This window comes from Panthera onca, chromosome B4 (genome assembly GCF_046562875.1).
Source record: "Panthera onca isolate mPanOnc1 chromosome B4, mPanOnc1 haplotype 2, whole genome shotgun sequence".
Lineage (NCBI taxonomy): Eukaryota > Metazoa > Chordata > Mammalia > Carnivora > Felidae > Panthera > Panthera onca.
The window spans coordinates 52,475,500-52,497,173 of record NC_138345.1 but is presented as its reverse complement, the minus strand read 5'-3'; the positions used below and the strand labels follow the sequence as shown (position 1 = coordinate 52,497,173).

The 21,674-nt window shown below is 36.2% G+C and overlaps 1 protein-coding gene across 1 annotated transcript in view; it reads right to left on the bottom strand.

Moving 5' to 3' along the window:
- AEBP2 (AE binding protein 2) overlaps nt 1-21,674 on the bottom strand; it is a 71,126-nt gene that overhangs the window by 28,907 nt on the left and 20,545 nt on the right. Inside the window, exons 2-3 of the mRNA XM_060658231.3 lie at nt 19,016-19,223; nt 11,268-11,375 (exon numbers count right to left, since the gene is read on the bottom strand). Coding sequence (XP_060514214.1) covers nt 11,268-11,375; nt 19,016-19,223 — 316 coding nt within the window. The remainder of the gene's footprint in view (nt 1-11,267; nt 11,376-19,015; nt 19,224-21,674) is intronic.

The following is a 21,674-nucleotide window of genomic DNA, read 5'->3' as shown; positions in this document are numbered from 1 at the left end:
TGTGTATACACGTATTTACATTTACATTGTGTGTAACTACATGTATATATGTAGAAATGTACAATACCAATATACAGAAGCTTCCAGATGGCAGAACAAACAAAATTTTATGAGAAATGACAAGCTAGACCAAAATATCTGTTACAGCAAACATGTACACTTTATATTAAGCTTTGGGGTTTTGAGAGAGAAAGAGGGCGCAAGTGAGCAAGGGGCTGAGAGAGAGAGAGAGAGAGACAGACAGACAGCCAGCCAGCCAGACAGACAGGGAAGTGAGAGAGAAGCAGGGCTTGAGTTCACCAGATGGGGGACTCCAGATCAACCAAAGTGGGGCATGAGCTCACCCGATGTGGGACTCAAGCTCACAAACCGTGAGATCATGACCTGAGCCGGTCAGATGCTTAATGACTGAGCCACCTAGGGCCCAAAATTAAGGTTTTTATAAATCAGAAAGAAAAAATCCAGGATGCCTGGGTGGTTCAGTTGGTTAAGTGTCCGACTCTTGATTAAGGCTCAGGTCATGCCCCTCCCCCATTCACACAAGCTCTATCTCAAAATAAATAAACTTAAAAAATAACAATAAAAAGCAAGCCTATACATACTCTTTGACCTAGTAACATAGGTTTTAGGATTTATATTAGCTCCCAAAAGCAGTTTATAAGAATGTTAATTACATTGTTCTTTACATTGGGGATAATTGTGCAAAAAACGATCCATCAAGAAAGGACTATTAAATATGATAAACTATCACATAGGAATACTATACAACCATTAAAAAGTAATAAATTTATAAATGTGAAGCAATGTCCAATATAGAAATGAAAAAGTAAGTTACATATAGGTGCAAAATGATTCCATTTATTTCTTTGCTTTGTACAGGTTAAGAAATCAAATAAGTACTAAAAAATAAACAATGGTTTTCTATAGATGTTAAAGTTATACTATCTTCTTGAAGCTTTTCAGAATTAAAATTCTTTAGTAGTAGCAAGTATTACATTTGTTATACTTATTTCCATGTGACAGAGTGGAAGAGCAAGCAACTACTAGGAATTCAGAAAAAACTTTGCTGGTTGTGAAATTCCAAGGTCTGTCAGAGTCAGGCAAATTTAGGTACTATATACTAAGCCCTTCCTTTCCCTATTCTCCATCCCTTTTCTTTATTCAGACTTCATCCTAAAGAATTAAATATTTTTAGCAAAAACAGTACACATTAAAAAAAACCCATATCAATTTTTAAAAACATTTTTATTTTTACTTATGTATGTATTTTTTTCATTTTAATTTTTTTTTGAAAGAGAAAGAAAGGGAGTGGCAGACAGAGAGCAAGACAGAAGATCTGAAGCGGGCTCTGTACTGACAGCAGAGAGCACCACACTTCGGGGCTCAAACTCAAGAACCATGAGATCATGACCTGAGCCAAGGTAGGGGCTTATGCTGCTGAGCCACCCAGGTGCCCCAAGGTAATTTAATCAATTATCCACACACAAAGCACAACTGAAGAGCAGCCACACTATCATTTTTTTAAGGTATGAATAAAACCATTTTTTTTGGTGAATGCTTAAAGCATATTATAAACACAATGAAAAAGGCCAAAATATACAATGCAAACTCCTTAGAATCAAATTCCAAGCTAACATACAGTGAGAGGTAATAACAGTAATCTAAACACAAATATACAATACATACGTTACACAAAAGCCATTCTGCATTATAAATTACCAGAATACAAATGGTTAAGGACACAGACCCTTGATTTATACTGCCTCTGAAGTCCTGAATCTGCCACTAACTGCCCATGACCTTAGAAAATATTTCATTTCAGGGCGCATGGGTGGCTCAGCTGAGTAAGGGTCTGACTTCCTGGTTTAGGCTCAGGCCATGATCTCACCGTTCTTGAGTTAGAGCCTTGCATTGGGCTCGGTGCTGACAGTGTGAAGTCAGCTTGGGATTCTCTCTCTCTGACCCCACCCCTGCATCCCCTCTCTCAAAATAAACCAAAACTTAAAGAAAAAAAAGAAAATATTTCTTCTCTTCCAACATCAATCTCCTCATGTATAAAATGAAGGCAGGCACCTGGGAAGGCTCACTCAGTTAAGCAACAGGCTTTTGATTTTGGAAGGTCATGATCTCACGATTCATAAGATTGACACCAACACGGGGCTGCTTAAAACTACCACTGCGGAGCCTGTTTGGGATTTTCGCTCTCCCTCTCTCTCTGCCTTCCCTGCTTGCTTTAAATAAATAAACTTTAAAAAAATAAAATAAGGGGCGCTTGGTTTTCTCGGTAGGTTAAGCGTCTGACTTCACCTCAGCTCATGATCTCACCAGTTCATGGGTCCCAGCCCTGCATTGGGCTCTGTGCTGACAGCTCAGAGCCTGAAGTCTGCTTCTGATTTTGTGTTTCCCTCTCTCTCTCTCTCTGCCCCTCCCCCACTCATGCTCTCTGTCTCTCAAAAATAAATAAACCTTTAAAAATAAATAAATAAAATGAGGGCAAAACAGTAATTACTTCACAGAATTGTTTTAAGAGGTAGTTAATAGGTAATACAATAAAATATGTAGGTAATGTGCAAGCCACAAAGTAGTATTAAAGCCTTTGCTAATCATGATTATTTCTGACCCTTACCTTCATCTTGTTCATTATACAACAAATATTCAAACATTCAATATGAAAAACTTTTTTCTAATGTTTGTTTATTTTTGAGACAGAGAGAGAGAGAGACAGAGACAGAGACAGAGAGAGACAGAGCACAAATGGAGGAGGGGAAAAGAGAGAGTGAGATACAAAATCTGAAGCAGCTCCAAGCTCTGAGCTGTCAGCACAGAACCTGACATGGGGCTTGATCCCACAAGCCACAAGATCATGACCTGAGCCAAAGTCGGACACTCAACTGATTGAGCCACCCAGGCATCCCAATATGAAAAACTTATGAAACCAATTGCTTATACATTTAATTTCTAGATAGTCCAGGCTCACCAGTCTACAGAACTAGGTCTGAAAATATTTCAGGGGTGCCTGGGTGGCTCACTTGGTTAAGCATCCAACTCTTTTTTTGTTTGTTTATTTTTGAGAGAGAGAGAGAGAGAGAGAGGGGGGGGGAGGGAGGGAGGGAGGGAGGGAGGGAGGGAGGGAGAGGGGGAGCGAGAGAAAACACACACACACAAGCAGGTGAAGGGCAAAGAGGAGACATATTCCAAAGGAGACATATTCCATTTCCAAAGCCCTCCAAAGAGGGCTCCACTCTGACAGCAGGGAGCCCGATGTGGGGGTTGTGGGGCTCAAACTCACAAACCATGACATCAAGGCATCCAATTCTTGATATCAGCTTAGGTCATGATCTCATTGATTCACGAGATCAAGCCCCATGTCAAGCTCTGCACTGACAGGGTGGAGCCTGCTTGGGATTCTCACTCTTTCAAAACAAATAATTTAAACTTCAAAAATCTTTTTAAGGGGCACCTGGGTGGCTCAGTCAGTTGACTGTCCAACTTTGGCTCAGGTCATGATCTCACGGTTCGTGGGTTCGAGCCCCATGTTGGGCTCTGTGCTGACAGCTCAGCCTGAAGCCTGCTTCGAATTCTATGTCTCCCTCTCTCTCTAGACCCTCCCCTATTTGTGCTCTCCTTCTCCCCCCAAAATAAATAAACTTAAAAAAAAATGTTTTAATATTTCAATTCCCACAATAAAGTACCATCTATATATATGCAACATACTACTCCCTAAATAGTCCACTCATTCTTTTATGTTTCCTTTTCTTTCTCCCAAAGGCACTTCCATCTACAATTAAGTAGTGGTGATGGTTGCAGAACACTATGAATACACTAAAAAAAACTACTAAATTGTACACTTGGGTAAACTTTACAGAATGAAATTTTATTTAAATATATACCTGAAATGATCTTCCTATAACCATAAAATAAAACTCAGCATTTCTGTAAGAGCCTCCTCATCTTCACACACTAAAGGTAGGCAAAAATTTTTTAAATAATACAAAAGGCACTAACTATAAAAAATAAAAGCTAGAGAACTACAGGCCAATATCCCTGATGAATATGGATGCAAAAATTCTCAATAAGATACTAGCAAATCAAATTCAACAGCATATAAAAAGAATTATTCACCATGATCAAGTGGGATTCATTCCTGGGACGCAGGACTGGTTCAACATTCGCAAATCAATCAACGTGATACATCACATTAGTAAAAGAAAAGATAAGAACCATATAATCCTGTCAATCGATGCAGAAAGGCCTTTGACAAAATTCAGCAACCTTTCTTAATAAAAACCCTCGAGAAAGTCGGGATAGAAGGAACATACTTAAACATCATAAAAGCCATTTATGAAAAGCCCACAGCTATCATCATCCTCAATGGGGAAAAACTGAGAGCTTTTTCCCTGAGATCAGGAACACGACAGGGATGTCCACTCTCACCGCTGTTGTTTAACATAGTGTTGGAAGTTCTAGCATCAGCAATCAGACAACAAAAGGAAATCAAAGGCATCAAAATTGGCAAAAATGAAGTCAAGCTTTCACTTTTTGCAGATGACATGATATTATACATGGAAAATCCGATAGACTCCACCAGAAGTCTGCTAGAACTGATACATGAATTTAGCAAACTTGCAGGATGCAAAATCAACGTACAGAAATCAGTTGTATTTATACACTAATAATGAAGCAACTAATAATGAAGCAACAGAAAGACAAATAAAGAAACTGATCCCATTCACAATTGCACCAAGAAGCATAAAATACCTAGGAATAAATCTAACCAAAGATGTAAAAGATCTGTATGCTGAAAACTATAGAACGCTTATGAAGGAAATTGAAGAAGATACAAAGAAATGCAAAAACATTCCGTGCTCATGGGTTGGAAGAATAAATATTGTCAAAATGTCAATACTACCCAAAGCTATCTACACATTCAATGCAATCCCAATCAAAATTGCACCAGCATTCTTCTTGAAGCTAGAACAAGCAATCCTAAAATTCATATGGAACCACAAAAGGCCCCGAATAGCCAAAGTAATTTTGAAGAAGAAGACCAAAGCAGGAGGCATCACAATCCCAGACTTTAGCCTCTACTACAAAGCTGTCATCATCAAGACAGCATGGTATTGGCACAAAAACAGACACATAGACCAATGGAATGGAATAGAAACCCCAGAACTAGACCCACAAACATATGGCCAACTAATCTTTGACAAAGCAGGAAAGAATATTCAATGGAAAAAAGACAGTCTCTTTAACAAATGGTGCTGGGAGAACTGGACAGCAACATGCAGAAGGTTGAAACTAGACCACTTTCTCACACCATTCACAAAAATAAACTCAAAATGGATAAAGGACCTGAATGTGAGACAGGAAACCATCAAAACCTTAGAGGAGAAAGCAGGAAAAGACCTCTCTGACCTCAGCCATAGCAATCTCTTACTTGACACATCCCCAAAGGCAAGGGAATTAAAAGCAAAAATGAACTACTGGGACCTTATGAAGATAAAAAGCTTCTGCACAGCAAAGGAAACAACCAACAAAACTAAAAGGCAACCAACAGAATGGGAAAAGATATTTGCAAATGACATATCGGACAAAGGGCTAGTATCCAAAATCTATAAAGAGCTCACCAAACTCCACACCCGAAAAACAAATAACGCAGTGAAGAAATGGGCAGAAAACATGAATAGACACTTCTCTAAAGAAGACATCCGGATGGCCAACAGGCACATGAAAAGATGCTCAACGTCGTTCCTCATCAGGGAAATACAAATCAAAACCACACTCAGATATCACCTCATGCCAGTCAGAGTGGCCAAAATGAACAAATCAGGAGACTAGAGATGCTGGAGAGGATGTGGAGAAACGGGAACCCTCTTGCACTGTTGGTGGGAATGCAAATTGGTGCAGCCACTCTGGAAAACAGTGTGGAGGTTCCTCAGAAAATTAAAAATAGACCTACCCTATGACCCAGCAATAGCACTGCTAGGAATTTACCCAAGGGATACAGGAGTACTGATGCATAGGGGCACTTGTACCCCAATGTTTATAGCAGAACTCTCAACAGTAGCCAATTTATGGAAAGAGCCTAAATGTCCATCAACTGATGAATGGATAAAGAAATTGTGGTTTATATACACAATGGAGTACTACGTGGCAATGAGAAAGAACGAAATATGGCCCTTTGTAGCAACGTGGATGGAACTGGAGATTGTGATGCTAAGTGAAATAAGCCATACAGAGAAAGACAGATACCATATGTGTTCACTCTTATGTGGATCCTGAGCAACTTAACAGAAACCCATGGGGGAGGGGAAGGAAAAAAAAAAAAAAAAAAAAAGAGGTTAGAGTGGAAGAGAGCCAAAGCATAAGAGACTCTTAAAAACTGAGAACTGAGGGTTGATGGGAGGTGGGAGGGAGGGGAGGGTGGGTGATGGGTATTGAGGAGGGCACCTTTTGGGATGAGCACTAGGTGTTGTAAGGAAACCAATCTGACAATAAACTTCATATATTGAAAAAAAAAGCTGATAGATTTCATTGAAATTTAAAAACCTTTTTCAAAAGATCTCATTAGGAAACCAAACACAGAAGGGATGTGCATATAACTGACAAAGAACTTATATCCAAAATATATAAAAATTTATACAATAGGGGCGCCTGGGTGGCTCAGTCAGTTAAGTCATCTGACTTTGGCTGAGGTCATGATCTCATGGTTTATGGGTTCAAATAGGCACTTCCCCAAAACAGGAAATTCAAATAGCCATAAGCACATGAAAATGTGCTCATCATTATTCACTGAGGAAATAAAAATGAAAGCAAAAATGAGATACCACTTATATATCCACCAGAATAGCTAAAATTAAAAGACATTTGATAATATAAGATAGAGCAACTAAAAACTCTAAGTCACTGCTGGTGGAAATGTAAATAATATGACCAATTTGGAGAAGAGTTTGTCATTTCCAAAGCTAAAAATGCCCTATTCTGGGGTGCCCGTGTAGCTCAGTCGGTTGAGCATCCTTCTCTTGATCTTGGCTCAGGTCGTGATCTCATGGTTCATGGGATCAAGTCCTGTGTCAGGCTCCTCACTGGCAGTGTAGCACCTGCTTGGGATTCTCCACCTCCCTCTCTCTCTCAAAAATAAATAACCATTTAAAATATAAATAAATAAACTGGTACAGCCAGAACGAAACCAGATGACAGAAATCTAATATGGCCTGAGGAGAATAACAGAGGACAGAATAGACTGGAAAATCATAATATGGCCTGTGGGGAAAAACAGAGGACAGGAGAAGAATAGATTGGAAAGGGTCATTAAAGAAATTCCATTTTATTAAAAAATATTTTTCATCAGGGTGGTGGTGACACAGGTGCATACATCACAGGTACATACACACATATAAAACATATCTTTACACTGTTGAACACTTAAGTATACTTAAGACACTTTATTATACATTATAAGTAAAAACTTTAAAAAAAAAAAAAAAGACTCACCTCAAACATCATCACCTCATGACCTTCTTTCTATAGCTGACTCCCACTTACCTTCTACTATTCCTCCACAGTCCCTATTATAGTATTTAATTGATACCTAATCTAAGTTTCCATAGAACCTTTCATACGTCACTATTAAAACACGTAAAACATTTCATTACTTAAATTTAGATCTTATTCACCTTGCTTCCAAAGTGCCTAGCACACTGCCATGTACTATAGATATCAACTTTCTGAATTTAAATGATTCCTATGACTTACAGAACAATGCCTCACTAATTCATACTCCTTAACTTCTGGCTTTTTTTTTTTTTAATGTTTATTTATTTTGAGGGAGAGAGAGAAAAATATATGTGGTGGGAGGGGTAGAGGGAGAAGGAGACACAGAGTCGGAAGCAAGCTCCAGGCTCTGAGCTGTCAGCACAGAGCCTGAGGTGGGGCTTGAACTCACGAACAGCAAGATCATGACCTGAGCCAAAGTCAGACACTTAACTGACTGAGCCACCCAGGCACCCCAACTTTTATCTTTTAAAGACAACTTCATTCCCCCTCTCCAATGGGAATCTTCTACAGTTTCTAAAAGGAGGATCTGGGAGAAAAAAGCATTTGACAGGCTTTGAAATCAATCTGCACATCACAATCAACCAGGAGGATTGCTGCCTTAAAGAAAAACATATAGAAATACAGTAAAAAAGTAAATGATTCTTTCACTTTAACAACAATAATCTCTTATGTTTATTGGATACATACTGTATGGCTCTATGAGGTAACTATTCTTACTAGCTACATCTTAATGGGAAGTTTAAAAACTGTCCCAGATCATACACTTCCAGAACATACCAGGGGTAGAATCTATAGTAAGACCCCAAGAAAGACTAGGGTGTTAAAGTTATAAGGCCCACATGCCAACAGAAAGGTCAATGAGATCATTTATTTAAAAAAGAATAAAGAGGGGCTCCTGGCTGCCTCAGTCAGTAGAGCATTAGACTCTTGACCTCAGTATCATGAGTTCAAGCCCCATGCTGAGTACAGAGCTTGCTTAATAAAAATTAAAAAAAATTTTTAAAGTAAATAGACAAAATTAAAAAGAAAGAAAAATAAACCCGAATAGTTAAACATAAGAATAGATAACCAGGGGCGCCTGGGTGACTCAGTCGGTTAAGCGTCTGACTTCGTCTCAGGTCATGATCTCACAGCTAGTGGGTTCGAGCCCCACATTGGGCTCTGTGCTGACAGCTCAGAGCCTAGAGCCTGCTTCGCATTCTGTGTCACCCTCTCTCTTTGCCACTATCCTGTTCATCCTCTGTTTCTCTCAAAAATAAACATTAAAAAAGAAAAAAGAAAAAGAAAAAAAGGATACCCAAACTTCCTCATAATTAAAGAGAAGCAAATTAAAACTACATTAGGATGAAAACAAGAAAAAAACCTACACAACGATGGAATTTCTAACCTATTAGATTGGCAAAAATCCAAAAGTTTGAGAACACCTTCTTATCTGAGCACAGCTACTGAGAAGGCAGACGTCTAACAATGATGATGAGGACACAAACCCTAAGGAGGGCAATTTGGCAAGATTTATCAAAATCATCAATGCTTATATAGCCTTTGATCCACCCACTCATGTCACTTCGGGGAATTCTTCCTCCCTATATATTTACACATGTACAAAATAACACGTATGTTCCAAGATTTATCACTTCAGCACTATTTATAATAGCCAAAGACTAGAAATAACCCAAGTGTCTATACAAATTTGGTTAAATAAACTGAAAGAATACTCTCTAGGAGCAAATATAGAAAGATCTCTAGAATACAGTAAGTTTAAAAAGCAAGGTACACATACATGCAAGAAAGAGGTTAACAGTGGGAGAAACTTGGCATAGGGTATAAGGGAACTTTATAATCCTTGTAATATTACTGTATATCTAAAACTGCTATAAAATAAAAGGTTGATTAAAGAAAAAAATAATAAGGTATATGGGGTACCTGGCTGGCACAGTCAGTAGAGCATGCGACTTCTGATTTCAGAGATTTGAGTTTGAGTCCCACACTGGGTATGGAGATTACTTAAAAATAAAATCATTAAAAAAAAAAAAAAAATGACAGGGGTGCCTGGGTAGCTCAGTCGGTTAAGCATCCGACTTAATTTCCGCTCATGTCATGATCTCGCGGTTCCTGAGTTTGAGCCCTGCATACAGCTCTGCACTGACAGTGTAGAGACTGCTTGGGATTCTCTGTCTGACCCTCCCCTGCTTGTGCACGCTCTCTCTCACTCTCTCTCAAAATCAACCAACCAACCAACCAACCAACCAACCAACCAACCAACATTTAAAAAAAGATAGTTAGAAATAAAGTACAGACAGTATATAGTTTACTGGATTTTGTGTAAGAAAGAAGAATGAAACTACATATGTTGGTTCATAAAGAAATACTAGAAGAATTCACTAGAAACTAGTAACAGTGGTTACATATTTGAGGAAGAGGGAAGAAGGAAAGAAGAAAAGGGAGCAAGATTTCTCTACGTAAATAATTTCCTTAAAAATTTTTTTTAACTTGGGGCGCCTGGTGGCCCAGTTGGTTGAGAGTCTGACATTAGCTCAGCTCATAATCTCATGGTGCCTGAGTTTGAGCCTCGCACTGGGGTCTGTGCTGACAGCTTAAAGCCTGAAGCCTGCTTCTGATTCTGTGTCTCCTCTCTCTGCCCCTCCCCTGCTGGCACTGTGTGTGTGTGTGTGTGTGTGTGTGTGTGTGTGTGTGTGTGTGTGTGTGTGTGTCTCTCTCAAAATTAAACATTAAAATTTTTTTAAAAAAATTTTTTTTAACTTGTTAAAGATTGTCTTTTCAAAATAAACTAATTTTTTTAAAAAGCAGCTCCATAAGAATTACCTCCTTCTCTAATGAAACCCAGGGGACGTTTCTGGCACGGTATTTACATACCAGTAAATTATGGGTTTAACAGCTATTAAAGTTTTCTAAACACAAACTTTTAACCTCTATGGTATATGCTTTCCATAATTACAAACCAAAATATTTTGTTTAATTTTTAATGAAGATAAATGGAAAAACGGTTTTTACAGAACTGGTTCTTCATACAATTTTTCAGAATACATCCATTTGACACAGTAATTTACAAGTAAACTCAGTAACATGACCTCAAACCTGAGTGAAAGCAATCAATTCCCTTAACGTTGTACAATTTCACTTTTGGGAATTATTAATAATCAGTGTTGTTTGCTAATAAAAAGGCTGAAACCTATAGCAATGAAAACACACATCACAAGGTATTAAAAGCCACCAATTTTAAAGACATGCATTCAAACAGGTCTGCCCATTAGCTATTCTCAATCCACCCTCCACAGTGACTTTTTTCTGTTCTCCAAATTTTACAAATTGGATTAAATTATCTTTACCTCCATCGCTTTTTTAAATTCCATGTATCTACAGGAATATTTTTAAACATTGCTAGAAGGGCAAAAATATGCCCATTAGGAAATACATCAACCAGGGGCACCTGGGTGGCTCAGTCGGTTAAGCGTCCGACTTCGGCTCAGGTTATGATCTCGCAGTTTGTGAGTTCGAGCCCCGCGTCGGGCTCTGTGCTGACAGCTCAGAGCCTGGAACCTGCTTCAGATTCTGTCTCCCTCTCCCTCTGCCCCTCCCCTGCTCACGCTCTGACTCTCTCTGTCCTTCAATAATAAATAAACGTTTAAAAAAATTTTTTAAAAGAAATACATCAACTAAAAGTTAAAAACAACTCACATATACTTACTTACCTTAAAAGGTTTGTCTCCACTGTGTGTCAGCATATGCCTCTGTAACCAACTCTGACTGGTTGATGGAGTGTTATATACTTTACAACCTTTCCATAAGCAAACAAATACCTGTTAAAAGAAGAGCCATAATAATTTTCATCACTTATTTCAACAGTTTTATTCCTTGTAAGTTCAAATGAACATGCTGCAAGTCTTTAACTGACAGAAAGAGCCATTAATGTAGGAGTCAATCAAAATGCTTAGCATAAACTTCTGAACTTCCAGTATGAAAAGCACAGTGTCAATCCTTTCCCCTTAAGGCTGCTGTCCGATTCCCTCAATGAGGACTGAAAAACCAATCCCAAAGTGTCACTCAGAAGGAAAAATACAAAATATTAACAATATAGCCTTGGAACCAGAACTATACACCATTATTTTGTATTTACTGCATGAGGGAACTAACATGTATTATTTATGACAGGAAAATATAACGGTATAAAGAAATAATGAAAATAAATCAAAATACTCAAATATTAATCTCTGAAGATGAATGTCAGAAAATGAGTATAGTAATTAAATTACTAAGTTAAAATTTTCTGCTCTAGATTCCTTATTCTCATATGCATGCTAATACTTATTTTTATACTGTTCTATTCTTTAAAAATTATTTCCCATTATCTTATGAAACAAAATCTAATACAAAATGTTAAATTAATACAGTTGTAAAAGCAATGGGCATAAGCTGTTTATCATAACAGATCCACATTCTTGGATTCAGGTAATTGAGTATGACTGGGTTTGGAAAATACCAGTCTAACAACTAACAATCTAATCTTTATCATCTTCTTACTAGTGACATATCAAGTTTCTAACTGATTGTATTTCCATCAAACTGAACATTTAAAATTGCTTCCCAACACCAGTAAAAGAAGTCTGAATCCACTGTAGTTATAGCCTTCAAAGAGCCACTTATATATAAGCTCTGTTCTTTTCTAAGGGAAGAGTAATTATAAATAGAGCCATACTTTCAAGACTATTACATACTACATGTAGAATAGAATGAAGATACATGCAGAAATGAAGCATCATTAAACAGTTTAAAATAAACTTTTTTTAAAGCCTAGAAAAATCAACAGTCTAAAATAACTGAATTTTTACTCAAAACCAAAGTCATTTTATATTAGATAGGTCTAACAAGGCAATACTGCTATTGCTGTTTGATATGACTGTTTATAGAGTTATCATGTATCCTGATTCCTCTACAGATTGGCTCATTTCTTTCAATTAAACAGACATAGAAATCAAAACATTTCCTCCTTCATATTTAAAATCCTTGACCCTAGTTTGTGTTTATAAAGTGATTCCACAAGTTCCCAGAATTCAAAGCTTTTTAAAATGAATCCAAAAAAAGGAAAAAATGTTTTCAAAACTACATGAATTGTGTTGTGGAAATTAATTCAATGTTTAATAATCACATGCAGATAATCAGTAGTGCTATCAACTTCCTTACTGACAACTCTGAGTCTTAAATGTTCAAGCAATAAAATAGGAATCAGAGATTGATTTAAAATTCTCTCACAAGCCATACCACATAAAGAGAGATGCATTAAAGTAACTTGAAACAAATCTACCATCATTTATGTAATAATTTTTAAAACAGTGAAGAATTCTATCGTCTTAACTCTTAAGCTGAGTTACTCTCAAAGAAACAAGAAGATAAATATTCAAACACTGCCCCTTACATTAGCCAACCACTATATGTGAAAGAAACAACAATCTCTGACTAGCAATTTTTTTTCCTAGAAATAAACACACATATGGAGACAATGGCAGACTGTAATTCCACCAGATAATAGCCTTCAAGATGAGTAGTTATGGTCCAGACTCTAGATGAAATAATGTCTAGTAACACTATTAGAGCAACACCTTCAGGTTCAAAGAAAAACCATAACCTTCAACCTAATGAATTTTATAGGAAATGGCAGTAAGTGTAAAGAGACCAAAGCTAACTATATTTAGCTATACTGGGGTGAAATATTTAGAAAATAATTTTTGGGTTTGGAGAGAGGGGGAGAGGAAGCACTAAACTTGCACAAAGACAAAACAGGCACTAAAACTCCACACCATGGATCCACAAAAATCACAAAACTGTTAAAAGCTGAATTTCTTTCCCTAATCTATGTTAGGACACCCTTTGATAAAGAGTTAAAATCTGACAGAAGGGTCTTTCTTCAAACTTGAGAGTTTTTAGATGCACAATATGTGAAAAACATTCTCATAATCAATTTTTAGAAACTTCTTCATTGTAAAAATTAACTCTGAAAACCAAACACCACAGGAATCTAATCCAAATGTGAAAGGAATTATTCAAGCATAAAATCTATGATGCTTCCTCTATAATACCTTAAGATGAATTAAGTTCTAAAAAAAAAATGAATTAAGATCTAGCTATATTAATCAGAATACTGAGACATATAGGTACATAGTCTAGTCTCTCATAATAGACAGACTTATATTAGGTTATTAGATGTAACAAAAATAGCACACAGTAAATGACCTGAATTGTATACAGAGCTTTCATACTTTGCAGCTTTGTAATCCTGGAAGAATCACTTCTTTAAGTGTCTATTTCCTTTCTCATCAAACAGACACTACGAGCACACATTCGCTAACTCCAAAATACAATGAAAATGCAAAATGATACTCTAAACTATTTAACAGAAAAATTGGGTTTATATTAGACACTGGAGGCCCCTTTTCAAAATAACTGCCACCAAATAAATTTTTCTGCCAAACTATCTTTAAAAATCAAATCAAAACACACAGTTATTAAAAGAATATTTGTGGACGTGGCTGGGTGGCTTGGTCAGTTAAGCGATGGACTCCCTGATTTCAACTCAGGGATACCCACATCAGGCTCCATGCTGGGCGTGTAGCCTGTTTTGGATTCTTTCTTTCTTTCTTTCTCCCTCTCGCTCTCTCCCCTCCTTCTCCCCCAACCCCCATCCCTCCCTGGCTCTCTCTCAAACAAAACTAAGTTAAATTAAATTAAATTAAATTAAATTAAATTAAATTAAATTAAATTAAATTAAATCAGAATATTTTTGGACTACCAAAGAATCTTCAAATTTACAATGACCCAACTAAAGATGTAGAGGTCTAAAATTTCAATTTTATAGGTTTGGGCTTTCTGTTGAGAAGTCCTTTAGAAATCCTCACTCATTCAAACTGTCAACTTTAAGGCAACTCCTCCAAAATGCCCAAAATGAAAAAGACTGGTACAAACCTGAGAACCAAGGGTAGTGTTAAGTGTTCTTCACTTTCATCAATTTCTTTGACCAAATGCAGCAACGTAGTTTTCTGAATTTATTCACGGCCTACACCTTTGACAGCTTGTGTGACAGTATAAAGATACTTGTACTTATCTGGTCACTAACATTTCACACTAAAGTGTGCAAATGATCCATTAAAATTTTCTGTAAGTAAATTGTAAAATCTACTGCAAAAAAAATGCAATGTAACCTGACAGAATCTAAGTATGCATAAGGAAAATTCAGTTAGTAGTAAGGTAAATTAAAATCAGCCAAATATATTCTAAATAGAGCCAGAAGGCAATATAATTTACATGCAGGAGTGGGGGAAGGGGCTGGCTTTACTAAGGAATTAGATTCCTTTTGCAGTAAAATGATACAAAAAGATTTTGTATAAAGCAAGAGATAATACCATCTAAAGTCAGGAAGGGATTGGATGATTTTTATGGATCCCTTAAACTTTCATTTCTTTTTTTGTTTAATGTTTTATTTTATTTTTGAGGGTGGGGGGCAGAGAGAAAGGGAGACATAGAATCTGAAGAGGGTCTAGGCTCCAAGCTATCAGCACAGAGCCCAACGCGAGGCTTGAACCCATGAACTGTGAGGTCATGACTTGAGCCGAAGTCGGATGCTTAACTGATTGAGCTACCCAGGCACCCCAAGCTTTAATATTACTTAGAAAAAACCCAGCTCACTCTTTTACAAAATGCGAACAAAAGAGAAATAAAATATTTTTTACATGTAATTATTGTTTCTAATCAGTTTGTTCTTCCAAGATCTAAAACAACAGCTATCATTTTATATCCTATTATTTTTAGCCACATTAAATGAACATTTTCAATTTTCTCTGCTAAAAGATATTTAATAAAACAGAGGACAAAAATATTTAATAGAACACTCAAATTACAAGAATTAAGTATTTTTCCTTTATTACAAAATCTATGACCAATTTCATGCATGTTTTAGAAGCCATCAGATAGGCAATCAAAACTCAAAGTGACCTCCTAAGATTGATTTCACTTTCTAGTCTCATTCCAATTTAACCCTGAGTGTCATTTTATGTAACGTATAAAGGTAACTGATCTTATTCAAGCCTTTGAATAATACCCTACCATCCCTTCCCTGAAATCTCCTTCAGGCCCTCTGCCCTCAAACACAACAAAGAACATACACAAAAATGAACTTAATAAAATGACACGTGTAAAATAACTCGTGCATCAAGAAACACAAACAGGTTTCTTTCTGGCAAATCTGTTTTTTTTTTTTAATAAGAAATAGTTAAGACGGAAAGAACACAACACTAATGGATATTACTAAACCACAGAAATCCTGGAAGACAAAGTTTCCTGCTTACCAAGACTTCAGTGTATATGAATAGGACACTGGGATTTGAAATGTGATTAATAAAATACCTCATTCTAGTTTTTGAAATCCAATCATGCACAGAAGTATGACCCCAGAACCCGATTCTATTATACTAACGAAAAAAAGTTTAAAAATGTTTTGCGTCTTTTAGTATTTTAAATAGGAAAAAGTACTTTCATGAGTCTTCCTTAAAAGGCATATTCACTCACGCACGCTCTCTCTCAAAAATAAACAAAGAAAGAAAGAAAGAAAGAAAGAAAGAAAGAAAGAAAGAAAGAAGAAAGAAAGAAAGAAAGAAAGAAAGAAAAATTGGGGTAGCTAGGTGGCTCAGTCAGTTAAGCATACGACTTCAGCTCAGGTCATGATCTTGCAGTTTGTGAGTTTGAACCCCACATCAGGCTCTGTGCTAACAGCTAGGACCCTAGAGCCTGCTTCGGATTCTGTCTCCCTCTCTCTCTGCCCCTCCCCCACTCATGCTGTCTCTCTCTCAAAAATAATAAACATTTTTTTAAAAAGGTATTTTTTAAAAATTAAAAAAAAAAAGGTACACTCACAATCTGGTGTTTAAGTGGTTAGCTTAACTTTTGAAATAGAAGAATCTACCCACTTTGATATATGAAAAGGTCAATGAAGACCCAAACTCTACCCAATTTCAGCCTCCAAATATAATTAAAGTCCATGTGACATGGAAACATAAAAAGCTTAAAGGGGGGATGGGGGGAGAGAGAAGTTTCTAAGCTATTATAGGATGGTTTTGTTTTCCCAGGGTGAAGATTAGAGTGGGATGAGAAAAAGAACAGGAATTAATATAATATAGTATTCAGATCTTGCTAACATACTACTCCAATAAAACCGTCAACTTTTGATAAGTAGAAGCATAAAGTCCTCTAGAGTTACCAATTTTTTCCTCATTTGCTTCTGTTCCATTAAGACAGTTTAACACTTGGGGTAGAAAGAAGAGATAAGAAATCTAAAAAAAAATTATGTTATGAAAATCAGCTGTTTTCCAGGTGTACGAGGTACCTAGAACAAAGTCATGAAGACAGAAAGTAGAACTGGGGTGCTGAGGAAAGGGAGGAATGGGGAATTATTGTTGAATGGGTACAGATGTCAGTTTGAGATATTAAACAATTCTGGAGATAGACAGTGATGATGGTTGTACAACAATATAAACGTACTTAACGTCAATGAACTCTACACTTAAAAACACTTTTTTTTTAAAGTTCCCTTCAAAGAGGCCATAAAAAAAAAAAAAAAAAAAAAAAAAAAGATGTCCCAACCAACATCCACTCTATTTTAAGCACAAAACCAGATCAAGATTTCCTGTTACATAGCTGTACAAAGTTTTCAAAGTTTCGTTCATACATCGGTATACAGACTGAAAGCTTGATCTATAGGCCAATGACTGATATGTAAAAATAATCTGAGTGTATTTTCTCTATTCTCTAACATTTGTAGTTTAGCAATTAATGTCCTTCAAAGATCAGGCCTCCTTTCTGTGGTCAAAACAGCATTAAGCTTAAAATTAGCCAGAGAATCCTATTTTTAATAAAGTAATTTTATGAGTAAGTATTTGAGAAATGACACGGGGGGGGGGGTCATTTCAACAAGTTTATACTTACTGTAGAAATACCAAGACTTCATGCCTTGCTCTATGACATAAGGTAAATATAGCTGCCGTGACTACATGATAGATTGTCTGCACCTCGATTCCTTCTGTAGATCCTTCAAGAGCTGAAAACATTCTCATAAGGCTATGTACCAACTCCTCAATGTGTAAGATCTAAGACTTAGAAATGTGAGATTTTCCCACACCTACTACACGAAGCTCAGTAACCTTCTACATAGTTCATGATCCTATATATAGTTGCTAAATCAAGTGACTAAAAAAGCATCATGCCATGGCTCAAAAGACTTAGTGATATATACCGAATGATATCAAGCACTGGCTCACAAAAAACAACTCTATAATAACTAGGAAACCAACTTGGTTAACATAGCTCACAATAAAAATCTGATATATGTAAGAAGGGAAAAAAGACTGTTACAAAAGTAACCTAACCACTGAGCTGGGTTGGGTTAAGCGGTGAAAATACCATATGATGGGCAAATTTCTTTAATACACTATCTGTTGTCTACCTAGACATCACAAAATTCAAATCTAGTAAGACAAATGTTTACTCATCAAATTTCAATAATCAAAAAATTGCTGATACATTACAACATACTGTGACAAAGGCAAAGATTTCTTAAAAGATTTCAATGCACAAATACCACTGGTTACAATGTGAGAGATGCTTATATGGTTGCATGTTTTTAAAAAAGATCAATGCAATCTAACTATCAATGCAACCTTGGAAACAGCTACCCACTCACTTAAACCATAATGATCCTAAACCATTTTAGTATCAGTAGATCTCAAGAGTGATGGCAAGCTGATAGGAAATATGTGGCCTAAAGATTATCTGTACTTAACAATGTGACATTAATTTCTGGAAAGTGCACTAAAGTGTGGTTAACTATTCAAGACAAACCTAGATAAAATTGAAAAAAGTTGTAAGTAACATTATAATACTTTGATCCATTACACTTTGACTCACCTAATTTGCTTAGCTCTTAAAGCACTATCCAATAAAAATTATATAGACTGACACAATTAAATTTATTCCTAAAAAGGTATAGGTCAATACTCACTAACCAGAACTTCCTATCTAAGCCAGCTCTGTTAAGACCTGGGAAAAGATGATCAATTCTCATTCACAAATAATGACTGCAAGCCGTCATTTAACAGAACTGTTTATACTAATCCTGTAGAAAGTCTAATATTACCGTTGTATTTTAGAAAACTGAATTTCTTCGCACTGTATTTTAGAAAGTCTAATCTCTTCTAAGAGCAAATTAAAATCCAACACATATGTTCATTTGATCCTATCAAGTTATGTGGGAAATAAATGAAAAAAAATTGAAAAAAATAAAGCCTGTGTAAAAACAATCTCAAATTACTTTAAAAAAAAAAAAAAAACCTAGCTAGCGATTACAAATTAATAAAACTAATAAAAACAGGGAGTGAAAAAAAGAAATGACAAAACCAACCCCTCCTCGCTGACCATCTACATGTATGGAACGGATGTGATCTGCCAGATCTGGACTAGAGTTGAAGCAAGCCTGGCACTGGTCCCAACAACAATTATAGGCAATATTTTTGCTTGAAGAAGTAGTGCTTCCTTGTCCATTCATCATTGCTGGAGTTGAACGCCCACTGGAAATTGTGCTGTCTACATCCATTATAGTACTGCTTATGCTACAAAAGAAGAAAAAAGGCTGTGTTATTCCTAGAAATTCACTAACATGAATATGATCTTATACTTAATTAAGATTACTACTTGACATTCTGCTCCATACAAAGCATACTAAACCATATTTTCTATTAGAAAACAACACTGCTTTGAAATCATTTAGTTGGCAATAAAGTGCAAATCAAGGCAAAAAAAAAAGAAATGCTGGTACCTCAAAACCAGATATGGGATAATTTAAGTAACTTTTGGCAGACATGAACTCAATACTATAACCTACAGAAAGCAAAGCAAAGCAAACACACACACACACACACACACACACACACACACACACACACCCCATACATATAGCTCCTCAAATTTCAGCCCTTGCATAGCTCTGAGAAGCACAATAAAGTAATAGAGTTATAGTGTCCAGCTATAAATAATTCAGAACCAAGAGTATGTTTACAATTCTGCAAATCACTTGTTAATCCATAATCATTTCCTCTATTCACTAATCTAAGAATACAACTGCTGTCATATCCTACTTCTCTCCATCTCAAAAAAGTTGGGAAATTGTGCAATATTTTCCCTTCTAAATAAACAAGCAGAAGAGAGAAAACTGGGTGCAATAAAAAGTTTCTCCAATTTTACCAAAGTCCAAATAAAATGTCTTTTTCTAGACCTCAATTTTTTTTTTTTGCTAATCTCTATCCACAAAAAAAGGACTGAAAAAGCCAATCTTTTTTTATTTTTTATTCACTAAGTATAACATATTAGTGACACTTTTATTTACTAAGAAAATTACATACTAGTAGAAATAAAAGTAAAAAAAAAAAAAAAGAAAGAAATGAAAGTAATAGAATTTTGAATGCTCAAAATTTCTCATCTTAATAAACACTTTTTTGCCTTCCTTTCAAAAGCAATTCATTTAAGGGGACGGCTGGCTGGCATAGTCAGTAGAGCATCTGACTCCTGATCTCAGGGTTGTAGGTTCAAGCCCCATGCTGGATGTAGAGATCACTTAAAAATAAAGTCTTTTTGGGGCGCCTGGGTGGCTCAGTCGGTTAAGCATCCTATTTCAGCTCAGGTCATGATCTCAAGGTTCAAAAGTTCAAGCCCTGCATCGGGCTCTGTGCCGACACAGCCCAGAGCCTGAAGCCTGCTTCGGATTCTGTGTCTCCCTCTCTCTGCCCCTCACTCGCTCACACTCTATCTCTCTCTCTCACAAATAAACAAAAAAAAATTTTTAATAAAATAAAAATAAAATTTTTAAAAAATTAAAAGCAATTCATTAAAACAATTTTTTTCAGTATCTTCCCAACAGAGACTACAGGAAAGTAGCTTCAACCAGAGGGCTCAACAGTAAGAATGTTTGCACATTAAATCCATCAAAAGCTATTTATTTATCTGCTTGCAATCTAAGTACCAATAAATTATGAAAATTATATTAACTTTTAAGGAGTATGTTCCCGACTCCCAAGTTTTTACTACAGAAAATTTCAAAGACACAGAAAAGTTATATAAATTTGAACTTAATTTACATTTTGGGGACACCTGGCTGGCTCAGTCGGTACAGCCTGCGACTCCTGATCTCAGGGTTGTGAGTTCAAGTGTCATGTTGGGTATAGTGATCACTTAAAATAAAATTTTTTTTTAATTTACATTTTGTCCTACTTGCTATATGTAATTTGTTTTTCTCAATCATCTGCAAGTTGCAAACGTGATACTTCAACCACAATCACTTCAGCACACACCACCTAAAAATAAGAACATTTATCTATAATCACAACTTCATTTGCTTATATGTAAGAGTCAAAATAAAGTTTAACTTATTAAAGTAAAAATGATTTGTGTCTGGGGGTAGCTCAATCAGTTGAGCGTCAGACTCCTGATTTCAGCTCAGGTAGTGATCCCGGGGTTATGGACTTGAGCCCCGCGTCAGGCTGCAAGCTGAGCATGGAGCCTACTTGAGATTCTCCATCTCCCTCTGCCCTTCTCCTGCTAGGGCTCTCTCTTGAAATAAATAAATACATAAACTTTAAAAAAAAAAAAGTGTCTAACATCCAATGCACCCATTTAAAAAGAGCTAGCAAAAATGTTTGTTTTTTTTTTTAATAGGATGCTTCAGACATGAAAAATGTCTGATTCCCCTTTAAAGAATATTCACATGCTTAAATTCATCTGGCTATCTACCAGTCAATGTAAGTTCTAAATTAGAACTTTAAAACTTCATTCTAAACTTTGTAATCTTGGGGCACCTGGATGGTTCAATCCATAGAACATGCAACTCTTTATCTCAGGGTTGTGAGTTTGAGCCCTACATTGGGTGTAGATATTAAAAAATTTTTCTGTAATCTCTATTAAGTTCTCAAATGCAAATAAGCTTGGTTATCTGAATACTTAGTCATATTTTTTGCAGGAATAAATTGTGAGTATGGCGTTTTTTCTATACAGAAATACATTATTTTTAT